The sequence below is a fragment of the Hemitrygon akajei genome, chromosome 5 (genome assembly GCF_048418815.1).
Source record: "Hemitrygon akajei chromosome 5, sHemAka1.3, whole genome shotgun sequence".
Lineage (NCBI taxonomy): Eukaryota > Metazoa > Chordata > Chondrichthyes > Myliobatiformes > Dasyatidae > Hemitrygon > Hemitrygon akajei.
Window position 1 is genome coordinate 167309646 of NC_133128.1, and position 13158 is coordinate 167322803.

General features: G+C 38.5%; 1 protein-coding gene across 5 annotated transcripts in view; it reads left to right on the top strand.

Moving 5' to 3' along the window:
- Positions 1–318: 318 nt before the first annotated feature.
- The window catches only part of ccdc141 (coiled-coil domain containing 141), a 144881-nt gene continuing 132041 nt past the window's right edge, over positions 319–13158 (top strand). For 4 of the 5 annotated variants that reach the window (XM_073047113.1, XM_073047112.1, XM_073047114.1 and 1 more), the window contains exons 1-2: positions 319–578; positions 835–957. In XM_073047113.1, coding sequence (XP_072903214.1) covers positions 477–578; positions 835–957 — 225 coding nt within the window. In that variant the 5' untranslated portion in view covers positions 319–476. Of the gene's footprint in view, positions 579–834; positions 958–13158 lie in introns of those variants that run through there. The other variant, XM_073047116.1, reaches the window with a different exon arrangement.

Below are 13158 nucleotides of genomic sequence, written 5' to 3' on the forward strand. Positions count from 1 at the left end.
ATACTGTAAGCTCAGAAATAAAACCAATTTCTGTTTTCACAAAATTCATCTGAATACTCTTCATGAGTCAACTTTATGTTTACAGCTCCTACTGCGGGACAAAATAACTTTTTTCAAGTTGTTATAGTTTCCATTCGGTCTTCCAAGGTCACTTGATTTTGTAAGGACCACATTCATTGTTTCTCTGTTGATAAAGGAACAGAACTGACAGATTATTGCTGTCAAAATAGAGATGTGTCAGCTTTCTAAAGCAGTGATACAACACATGCTGTCTTATTCTATTTTTAAACTAGCTGTTCTCTGCTGTGGAACCTTAACCAGTATTAGCCGAGCCCTTTTTCTGAATACATATACTGTACCGTAATGAACATTCAACTTAATTGTTTAAATGTTACTTAACACCTTATTTACACTTACTTGAAAAATTCTGTTTGTTGGATTTATCTATCCGCTATTTGAATTGTGAAGTTGCGGACATGTCTAGTGAAAATAATTTTGGAGGTCGACCTTCAGCAACGACTGTTAGTACAGTAGCTGTCCAAATAGGAGACTCAAGAATTGTTGTCGCTATACTAAAGGCAAGTTGTTTTTTTCTCTCTTTATGGTTAACTGTGCTGTGTTTTTATTGTTCTTTGATATAGATAACTTTGTTAAATTTGGCCGATCATTCACATAAAATTCTGTGTGCTTTTGTATTAAGTGGCTTTGTTAAACTTCTAATCTTAAGCATTTCGCAAGTGTTACTTACAATTTTATAAAATATAAAACAACAACTTAAAGTAAAAGTCATGGTCATCCTGATTTCATGTTAAATAATTACTCTTTGTATTTCAGTCTGGGATGTGTGTGGAACTACAGCTTGTTGAATCAAAACCAAATCTACTCGAGATTGGCAGTAATCTGGATGAAACCAAGAAATTACTGAATGAACATGAGATCCTTCTGGTTAAACTGAAGGTAAGGGGGCATAGCATGCCCAGACAATCATTAATTGGTAGTGTTCATATCACTCAGGCAATGAGATTAATCTACATATTTTATTTTCCACTTAGAGCTTAACATTACCAAATCTTTATTCGTTGCTGGCACAGAAAAGTACATGGTCATGAGAGTGAATGAGAGAAAATAAAGCTGGAGGAAAGAGCTACTCATTTGGTTGCACCATTGACAAGTACAGATTTGGGAAGGGAAAATCTGGAGGCTATAATCACACTGGTCCCATTAGAATTAATCCATTTGGAATTGTTAGTGGGAGAGCACTACATCAAAATGGATCAGGCAGGCAATTTTGTTCTTGATGCAAGAAGTTTATAAAAGAACCTTGCCAGCTTCAACATATGAATAAGCAGCTGGTGGACATTGACAATATAGGAAATTGCAAAGTTGTTTAAATTTATAAGAAAAGAACATCAAATATTTTAAATGGTGAGAAGTTAACAGTTACACTTTACAGAGAAATCTTGACTAAAATGCAGCAGGTTAACATGCAAGCATAACTTGTAAGGAGAAGGACAAGTGGTGTGTTTCCTGTTATTGGGACTGAAGTTCTTGCTGCATTGCTGGGCTTTGTTGCTGAACCCATCTTAGGACCATAAAACATAGGAGCAGAAATAGGTGATTTGGCCCATCGAGTCTACTCTGCATTTCAATCATGCCTGATCCTTTCTTTCGCTCCTTAGCCCCACTCCCCAGCCTTCTCCCCGAAACCTTTGATGCCATGCCCTATCAAGAAGCTATCAAGTTCTATCATAAATACACCCAACATCCTGGCCTCCACCGCTGCCTGTGGTAATAAATTCCACAAATTCACCACCCTCTGGCTAAAGAAGTTTCTCCGCATCTCTGTTTAAATGATCACTCCTCTATCCTGAGGCTGCGCCCACTTGTTCTAGACTCCCCCTCCATGGTAATCATTCTTTCCACACCCACTCTGTCTAGCCTTTCAACATTTGAATGGTTTCAATGAGAATACCCCTCATCCTTATAAATTCCAGTGAGTACGGTCCCAGAGCTACTCCTTGTATGATAACCCTTTCATGCCTGGAATCATCCTTGTGAACCTCCTCTGGAACCCTCTCCAATGCTAGCAATCTTTTCTAAGATGAGGAGCCCAAAGCTGTTCACAATACTCAAGATGAGGCCTCATCAGTGCCTTATAAAGCCTCAACATCACATCCTGCTCTTATATTCTGGACCTCTTGAAATGAATGCTAACATTGCATTTGCCTTCCTTACCACCCATGAACACCCAAGTCCTTTTACATCTCAGATTTTTGGATTTTCTCCCCATTTAGGAAATAGTCTGCACATTACATTTCTACTACCAAAGTGCATGATCATGCATTTTCCAACATTGTATTTCTTTTGCCACTTTCTTGCCCATTCTCCTAATCTGGCTAAGTCCTTCTGCAGCCTACCTGTTTCCTCAACACTACTTGCCCCTCCATCAATCTTAGTATCACCAATATTCTTCAGTAAAATCTCCTCATAGTACTGTATCTTAAAGAAGTGAATGGGCTCTTACTTCAGAGGTCACTAAGAAGTACAAGTAACTCACAACTGATTACATCCTGAAATATCGACACTTGATATCATTAAGGTAGGACTGGAATGGTTTGAATATTACCTGAATCAGTAAGTTTGGAATCTGCTGCTGACCACTATATCTCCATATTCAGGGAACTTTGCACTTGTACCTTAAGATCTTATTGTTCACTAACACTCCCCAGGGCACTTTCTTTCATTGTCTATGTTCTTGCCTGGTTTAACTTCTCAAAATGTATAATTTTACACTTGCCTGGATCTCATGTATTCTGGCTTACCATAACGAACCTTGTCAAAGACTTGCTAAGTCAAAAATTTGCTAAAGTCCATGTTGACAATTTCCACCATCTTGCCCTTGTCATTCCTTGTGGTCGTCTTCTCAAAAACCTGTGTCAAATCTGTGAGCCGTGATCTTTCATGGAAAAGCCATGCTGACTATCCTGAATAAGCCTGTGCAAATAAACCCCGTCCCTCAGAAATACCTCCAGTAATACCTTCATCACTGATGTAAGTGTCACTGACCTGAAGTTTCCTGGTTTATCCTGAAGTCCTTCTTAAATATTAGCCATCCTTGATAAACATTAGCAAACTTCTGGTACCTCGCTAATAAAGATACAAAAATCTGTGACTGGACCCCAGCAATCTCCTCCCCTGTTTTCCACATTGCCCTAGAACACACCCAATTAGGGCCTAGGGATTTATTGATATTTATACACTTTAACAACTCCTTCAGTGTAATGTCAATATGCTTCACTATTCTCTCCCCTGAACTCAGCAGCTTCCATGTCCATCCCTAAGGTAAGTTCAGATGTCATATATTAATTTAAGACCTCATCTATTCTTCCATAGCTCCACACATAGATTGCCACACCGATCCTTAGTGGAAGACTACTCTCTTACTAGTTAACATTTGATTTTAATATATTTAAAGTATCTTTTAGGATGCACCTTTACTTTATCTTCCAAAGATATACCTTGTGCCCTGGTTGCTTTCCGAATTTGTTTTTAAAGTGTACTCCTGCTTTGTTTTTAATCCTTGAGACTAACTTTATTCTCAGCTTCCTGTACCAGACACAGTGCCTCTTCCTCTTTCCCTATTAGAACTTCAGTATTTCTTATCACTCTAGGGTCCCTAATCCTGCCAGCGTTGGCCTTCACATGAACAGGAACATGCTGACCCTGAACTTTTCCTATCTCAATTTTAAAAGCTTTCCACATATCAAACCTGCTAAAGACCTCTCACAATCAACATTTGCAATTTCCTGTCTCATGCCGTCAAAGTAAGCCCTTCTCCAATTTAGGATTTTTAATTTGTGGATCAGCCCTTTCTTTTCCCATAAATATCTTAAAACTAATGGAATTAGTCCAGAAATGCTGCACCAATGACACATCAGCCATTTGCCCAACCTAATTTCCTAAGAGGAGATCAAGTGTTGCCCCTTCTCAAGTGTTGCCATCTACAAATTGCCTCAGAAAACGTGCCTGGATGCATTCAGCAAATTCTACCCAATCTCATCCTTCAGCACTATGATATTTAATCCCGGAAAATTGATTGCATATTGTAAATTGGTTTAAAGACCTAGCTTTTCAGGAAGTGTTTTTTGCTTGGCTCGCAGTTCTGTGCTTGTTTAAGCACAGCATTCATATTGGTGCACAATGGTTTTCTGCAGTTAGATTTGGCCACAGACCACTGGGGCAAAATGGAGGTGAAACATTTCTGCATTTATGGCTGTGTGGTGTCCAACCTACCTGGATTCAATACTTGCCCAAATTACAAAAATAATTACATAACATTAAAATGCATTTTTGCAAAAATTCACTGGGAAGAATGCATTTTTTGCAATATACTTTTCACTCATTATTTAACTCTGCTGTTACAGGACTACCTTCCAATCAGATCAGTTAAATTGTTTTTCTTTTATTAGCAAAAAAAAACAGGTAATACTTTCTCACAGGTACCAGACCTCAAACTACCAATGATTAAAACTGAAATAAGCTATGTAGAAGAAACATATATTTTATTTTCTGCAAAGCACAATTGAGCAGATTTAAAACAACTTAAGGCTATCATTTTTGGTCAGAATTTAGTCTAGGGACATTATTATGATACAATGATTTAACCAATAATTTTATATGCAATTATATTTAACCTTTTTGAGATTTCATATATCTTATTGACTGACTGTTCTATTGGAAAACAAAGCACAGTTAAGTCAAAGAAGTCATTGCCTCCAGTTCAATTCTTACACCAAGTACCTGTCTGCACCACAGAGTCTGCCAAGAAAATGCAAGCAAGTGTGAGCTGAGCACAAACAAGTTTCTGGGGTCAGTTCAAGTTTTATCTTGAGCTGATCCCTATAATAGCAAACAGCATAATATTTAAGGTTTTACTGACTTCTCTTTTTATTTGGTCATATAGAGAAAAGGGCTTTGTTCATCATAAGAAGAAGCTGTAAAAGCAAATCTATATGTATAGAAACAATATTTTAAGTGAAAGAAACAGCATTGGCTTTGAAGAACAAAAACCTAGCCATAAAATTGCTGTTATTAATAGATGAATGGGAGTTATTCCTCTTTAACTATTCAGATAAATCCTTGATTTGTAATTATAAATTAATTAACAACTATTTGCTAGAGACAAAGGCATAAACAGAAAAAAATTAAATATACAGTACTGTGCAAAAGTTTTGGGGGTGCGCGTGTACACACACACACACACACACACACACACACACACACACACACACACACACACACACACACACACACACACACACACACACACACACACACACACACACACACACACACACACACACACACACACTGTAAGTGATGATAAACCTGATTCTGATATGATCTCTATTATGGACTGAGAGTGGGAAGGGGACAGGGAGGATGGAATCATGCTTGGGGAAAGAGGAAGGGAGAGGGGAGGGAGCAGGAAGCACCAGAGAATCAAATGACTTTGCTTGGAATCAAATGACCTTGCCTGGTGTCTCAAGGCTGGATGTGTCTGCACCTGCATCACCCCCTCCCACCCTGTCCCTGGCACCCCTCTCTGCCACCTATCCCACACCCTCATCATTCCCAACATCCTTTGCTCCTGCCAGATTTGCAAACTCACTTTGCGCTCCACATTGATAAATATTGTACTGTGCAAAGGTCTTAGGCACCCTAGCTATATATATGTGTACAGTACAGTATATATTCTAATCTTCACTATTTTCTGAGTACTAACCTCATAATGAAGTTTCAGTATTGGCAAATGCTGAAATACAGGACAATAGAGTGCTGGGTTTCTCTTTCACTATTACCAGTTGTAATGCCAAATTCACTCGTAAACAAATAATAACTCACTCACAATATTGATATTATTACCCATTTTCTCTCACTTTCCACATAACCTATTTGTCTCTATTTCAAGTATTAGCCTGTTCTCTAGAACTTCAGGATTGCAACTGTTTCTGACACACTTCACAGCAAAAAAATAATTAAAAATCACTCATAAAAAGAATTATCCTACATGGTATTTTCTCATCAGTAATTTTAAGTTTATGATCTTTCAGAGTGACATCCTAACATGAAGAAATAAATATTTTTGCCTCATGCTGAGAAAAAGAAATGGTAATCCTAATGGCTGGCTCTGTAACAGTTGAAGTAATCATTTTCCTCTTTACAATATTTGCATTACTCATAGTACTAGAACATAGAAAACTACAGCACAATACAGGCCCTTCAGCCCACAATGCTGTGCGGAACATGTACTTACTTTAGAAATTACCTCGGTTTACCCATAGCCATCTATTTTTCTAAGCTCCATGTACCTATCCAAGAGCCTCTTAAAAGACCCTATCTTATCCACCTCCACCACCATCACCGGCAGCCCATCCCACACACTCACTGCATAAAAAACTTACTTAAAATAGTAGTCTGTTGGTTTTTCTTTTCTTTATGGGAGAGACTAAAGCAATATAGATGCTGTCTGATCTGCACTGTATTTACAACCCTTCATACCTTTTGAAAGCAGTATTTTTATATAGCTGAATTTATTTTTAATTTTTTTCTGTATTCCTGCATTCTAAGCTCCGTAATTATAGTGCCCAAAATAATTACCTGCACTTGCAATTTCAGGATATTGGCCTGGATATTCCTGCCACAGGCCCAATGCTTGTCCTTAATATTCACGGTAATCTCATTTAAATCCCTGCAATCAAACTTGCTTGGCCAGCAGGTCAGAGACACAGAATGGCAGCAGGGTGGGCCCGGTGATGGGTGGGGCTGCTGCCTCTAGCTCTGGGTGCTCTCTGTATGGGACTGATGGCTTTGTGGCCAAGCTTGGGGACAATACAAAGATAGGTGGAGGAGCAGGTAGTGTTGAGGAGGTACGGAATTTGCAGAAGGACTTGGACGTATTTGAAAAGTGGGCAAAGAAGTGATAGATGGAATACAATGTAGCCAATAAAAGTAGAAGTAATAAAGGAATAGACTACACTGGATTCTTGTTAATTGGGCCAGCGGTTAGTCTGGGCAGCTGCTTATTTGGGACAATTCTTAAAGAACAAAAATAAATCAAGAAAATAGCTGGGATTTCCTTCATTTATTTGGGATGTTATACCATTTAATTGGGCGCAGGTGACTGCTTCTAACTAGTATCAGTCACCTGAATGTCGTATGGCCATTAGACACTACACTCTGCTTGGAGTGAACAGTTTTTAAATAACGTTACTTGCATGTTTGTGTTCAGAAAGCGGTAACAGTTAGCGAGTAATAAACCGTAAGACAATTCAGAATTGTTTTGCTCACTGCGGTTTCAAGCATTTAGGCTTGGAGTTGCCAGCAACAGCCAGGAGTGAAAATAAATGACTCTGCTACTTCAACAAGTTAGCAACTGCAATGAATTTGAAGGTATCGACAATCATCTTGAATGTTACAATTAAAATGAAGATTTGTAGGATATAGTTGTTGAAAGCACTGTTCGAATGCAATCTGTTATCTGCACAATAACTGCTAAGAACTAATACACGATTTCTAGTACTGTAGTAGTTTTGGTAGTGTTCTAATTTATTCTGTAGTTAATTTAAATACATAATTTTTTAACAACATACACAAAATGCTGGAGGAACACAGCAGGCCAGGCAGCATCTATGGAAAAGAGTACAGTCGACGTTTCAGGCCAAGACCCTTCGGCAGGACATTTTGTGTGTGTTGCTTGGATTTCCAGCATCTGTAGATTTTCTCTTGTTTGTACATCACTTGTTAATCAATTAAACGGTAGTTTGCCTTTTTATACCTTTTTAACTATTTCCATGAAACTTTGGCTATTGGGCTAGCTGCTTGATTGGCCAATTATCCAGAATTTCTCAAAAGGTAGCAGATCAGAAATCAGAGGTGCAATTGAACTTGGGAAACCACATTCAGAGTTCCCTAAAGGTTAACTTGCAGGTTGAGTCAGTGGTGAGGAAGACACATGCAATGTTAGCATTCATTTTGAGAGGACTAGACTATAAAAGTAAGGATCTGATGATGAGACTTTATAAGGCACTGATCATACCACACCTGGAGTATTGTGAGCAGTTTTGGATTCCTTATCTAAGAAAGGATGGTCCGACATTGCAGAGGGACTAAAGGAGGTTCATTAGAATGATCAAAAGAATGAAAGGGTTAACATATGAGGAGCGTTTAAGGCATTGAGCCTATACTCATTTGAGTTTAAGGGGATCTTATTAAAACCAAATGAATATCAAAAGGTCCAGATAGTGTGGATGTAGAGAGGATGTTTCCAGTTGTGAGAGATTCTAGGACTAGAGGACACCACCTCAGAATAGAAGGATGTCCCTTTAGAACAAAGATGAGGGGGGAATTATTTATCCAGAGGTTAGTTAATCTGGTGAATTAATTGGTATAGACGGCTGTGGAGACCAAGTCGTTGGGTATATTTAAAGCGGAAGTTGATTAGTAAGGACATCAAAGGTTATAAGGAGAATGCAGGAGAATGGGGTTGAGGGGAATAATAATCAAGTGTGATGGAATAGTGGAGAGACTCAATGGGCCAAATAGCCTACTTCTGCTCCTAGGCCTTATCTTATGAAGCTTCCTCCAGGTGTCCCATTTTCCTTTCACTTCCAAGTGAAATGTTGGTATGTTAATTGGCTACTGTATGAATCAAAGGGGAGTTCGTGGGCATGTTTGACTACAGGTGCATAAGTGAAGGGGGACTGGGGCCGATAGGACTGTCCTACTAGGAAACTGCATGAATTTGATGGGCCATATGCCACCTTCTGTGTTGTAAATAAGTTAATGATTCATATCAGGAATCTTCTATTAAAATGTTGTAAGTTTATTCAACTGACTTTTTAAGTAGATAGCAGTCAGAAACATTGAGAATCTTGAAAAAGCAAATGAACGTGAGAGTTTCCTTTTATATGGATGAACTGGATAGGGCCAAATGGAGTTTCTTCATCTAAATTTATTAAAAATTATGTTTTCAACTGTAAAATGATGCAAAAGCTGTGCATGGAATTTGCAGTAAACCATGGATTCTTCATCTTCAATGCTAAGAAATGAATCATTTGTTTGAAAGATAGTTTTGAAATGATAATTTTGTGTGATTTAAGAGTTGTAAGAGCATCAAAATTAAAGTCAACGTTTCTAGTTGTGAATGAATACCCTTTAATTTATGTATCATAACTTTTGTCAAGTTTAACACAAATTTTATCTTGTAGAAATCATGATTCATGATGAATCATAATCCTATATTTATTGGAGGTTATCACAATGACAGCTTCTAGAAACAAATCCATCCCTTAAGTGAATTAAAAACTGGCATAGTGCATGGAGCAAACATTAATTTAAGGCTTGAGACTAAAAACTTACCCTTCTTGTTACATGAAATGTGAGATTGTTCTAATTAATCGTCATTTCTGTCAGCAGAGGAAATTACCAGGCAAACAGACTTGCACACATCCAGCTCCATTATGGCTTACTTAATGTCAGAAAGAAATAGCTGTGGGCACAAGCTAAAATAAATAAAATGGAGAACGTACATGTGCCCTTTAATAGAAAACTATATTTTATTTTAATCCACCATGACAATTATTTCAAGTTTTTTTCCCCCTCAGAAAATTTGAACTACCAAGCTCAGAGTTTGGAGCCCACAACATTGCCACCGGACTCTTTCATGCTCATAGCTTTCGTTATCAGTCTTATTGAAATGCAAGTATTTGCAGTGATCATCATATTTAACATGTAATGGTTTGGTCTTCTGTCATTATGTTTATGTTTATGTTCATAGATCTGTGCCACTAGTTGTTGTGCAAAGGGAAATTGATTTTAGAAGAGGGGAGGATTTTTTTACTGCATTTATTTATAGCAGTTCAATGAAATTGTGCTTATAAATGATATTAATATTCTGAAAATGGTGTGGAAAGTTCTCCAAGTCACCTCTTACTTTAATTCCCCAAACACCCTTTTTTTTTTGGCTTGTTTATGCAATTCCATCAAAGCTTAATTTAAGCCTTGAAGGGTGTAATATCCTTCAGGACTCTGCATTCAACAATTTCAGATAACAATTCTGCTGCTCCTGTTTATATCTTCTCCACAATAATATTTTCTTTCATTTTTTGTCCCAATAGCACCCTCTTCTGTTATATCATAATTCCTTCTATCTTCCAACCTGCTGCAAGCCTTATCTTTTGTTTCCCACTCCTCCAATTTTTGCTGTTTCCTCTGTATCGTAATCCATTGTTTCTAACATTTTCCGATGAATAGATACTAACTGAACTGCTGAGTCTCTGACCGAATGATAAAATGGTGCTGGAAAAAACTGCAGGTGCTGGAAACCTAAAATAGAAAAATAATTGAAATACTGAGCCAGTCTGACCATTACTGTGGGAAGAGAAGCTCTATTAATTCTGTTTTTCCTTTCACATTAATTGAATACAGTATTTCCAACATCTTCTGTTTTTTTTAATATTAGGATAGAGGATAATATTCCTTCATAACCACTGAACCAGGTAACCTACTAAACCATTCCTGAACCAGTTGAAGAGTTAATCGTAACATTGGGTCTAGAATCAAATATAGACCAGAGCAGGTTCCTTTCAGTGACGGACAATTTTTTTTAAGGTTTATGGGTGACGTTACCAATTTTAATTTTTATTCCTTTATGCTAGTCATTAATATTAAATTCTCAGGTTACTGTGGTGGGAATGAAATTCAGTTCTTTGAATCTTTACGTAAGCCAATGGTTCCCAACCTGAGATCCATGGACCCCCTCAGTTAATGGTCGGAGTCCATGGTATAAAGATGGTTGGAACCCTCTGAATTAAACTGTGAGTCCACAATGAAACCATAACTCTTCGTTCTGGCGTCTTCCCACTTCCTTTCCAGTCCTGGTAAAGGGTGTGTTGCTCTGGAATTCCATCATCTGCTGAGTCTCTTGTGTTTAGAATACTGAAAGGCCTAGATAGAGTGGAGGTGGAAAGGGTGTTTGCTAATATGGTGAAGTCTCGGACCAAAGGGCACAGCCTCAGAATACGAGGATGACCTTTTCGATGGAGATAATGAGAAATTTCTTTAGCCAGAGGGTGGTGAATCTGTCAAATTTATTGTAACTGATGTCTGTGGAGGCCAAGTCATTGGGTATCTTTAAAGCGGAGCTTGATAGGTTTTTGATTAGTAAGGGCATCAACAGATATAAGGAGAAAGCAGGAGAATTGGGTTGAGAGAAATAATAAATCAGCCATAATGGAATAGTGGAAAAGACTCAATGGGCCGAATGGCTTAATTTGCTCCTATGTCTTATAGTCTTATAAACACTTCAGCTATTAAATGCACTATTCATTTAGCTCACAGCAGGTCAACATATACCTGCATCTTGATAAAGGGACCACCACAGGAAAATTCAGAGTAACACACACTGAAGTAACTCCGCAGGTGAGGCAATAAGACCATTGGACCGTAAAATTGCGAAGCAGAATAAGGCCATTTGGCCCATCAAATCTGTTCCACTATTTTATCATGGCTGATCCAATTTGCCTCTCAGCCCTAATCTTCTGCCTTCTCCCCATATCCCTTCATGCCTTGACCGATCAAGAATTTATCAACATCTGCCTTAAATATACATAAAGGCTTAGCCTCCACAGCTGCCTGTGGCAAAGAACTCCACAGATTCACCACACTCTGGCTAAAGAAATTCCTCCTCATCTCCATTCTAAAGGGACGCTTCTCTATTCTGAGGCTGTGTCCTCTGGCCTTAGACTCTCTTACCATAGGAACATCCTCTCCACATTCACTCCATCAAAGCCTTTCACCATTCAATAGGTTTCAATGAGGTCACCCTCTTATTCTTCTGAATTCCAGTGAATACAGACCCACAAGCCATCAAACACTCTTCATATAACAAGCCATTCAATCCTGGAATCATTTTTGTGAACCTCCTTTGACCCCTATCCAGTTTCAGCACATCCTTTATAAATTAAGGGTCCCAAATCAGTACACAATACTCCAAGTGAGGCCTCGACAGTGCTTTCTAAAGTCTCAACGTTGTATCCTTGCTTTTATATTCTAGTCCTTTTGAAATGAATCCTAACATTGCACTTGCCTTCCTCACCACAGACTCAACCTGCACACTCCCAAGTCCCTTTGTTCCTCAGTTTTTTGTATTTTTCTCCATTTGGAAAATAGTCAACCCTATCATTTCTTCTACCAAAGTGTATGACAGTACATTTCCTGACACTGTATTCCATCTGCTACTTCTTTGCCCATTCTCCTAATCTAAGTCCTACAGCAACCTATCTACTTCCTCAGAACTACCTGCCCCTCGACCTATTATCATATTGTCTGCAAACTTTGCAACAAAGCCATCAATTCCATCATCCAAATCATTGGCATATGATGTAAAAAGAATTGGTCCCAACACAAACCCCTGTGGAACACCACCAGTCACCAGCAGCCAAACAGAAAAGGCTCCCTTTATTCCCACACTTTGCCTTCTGCCAATCAGCCACTGCTTTATCCATACTAGAATCTTTCCTGAAATACCATGGGCTCGTAGCTTGTTAAGCAGCCTTGTGTGTGGCACCTTGTCAATGGCCTTCTGAAAATCCAAGTACACGGCATCAACCAATTCTTCTTTGTCTATCCTGCTTGTTATTTCTTCAAAGATTTCCAACAGATTTGTCAGGCAAAATTTTCCCTTAAATAAACCATGCTGACTATGGTCTATTTTATCATGTGCCTCCAACTACCCTGAGACCTCAGCCCTAATTATTGACTCCAGCATCTTCCCAACCACTGATGTCAGACTAACTGGCCTATAGTTTCCATTCTTCTGTTTCTCTCCCTTCTTGAAGAGTGGAGTGACATTTGCAATTTTCCAGTCTTCTGGAACCATTCCAGAATCTGGTGATTCTTGGAAGATCATTACTAATGCCTCCATGATCTCTTCAGCCACCACTTTCAGTACCCTGGAGTGTACACTATCTGGTCCAGATGACTTATCTGCCTTAAGACCTTTCAGTTTCCCAAGAACCTTCTCCCTAGTAAAGGTAACTTCACACACTTCATGACCATTGACACCTGGAGCTTCCACCATACTGCAAGTGTCTTCCA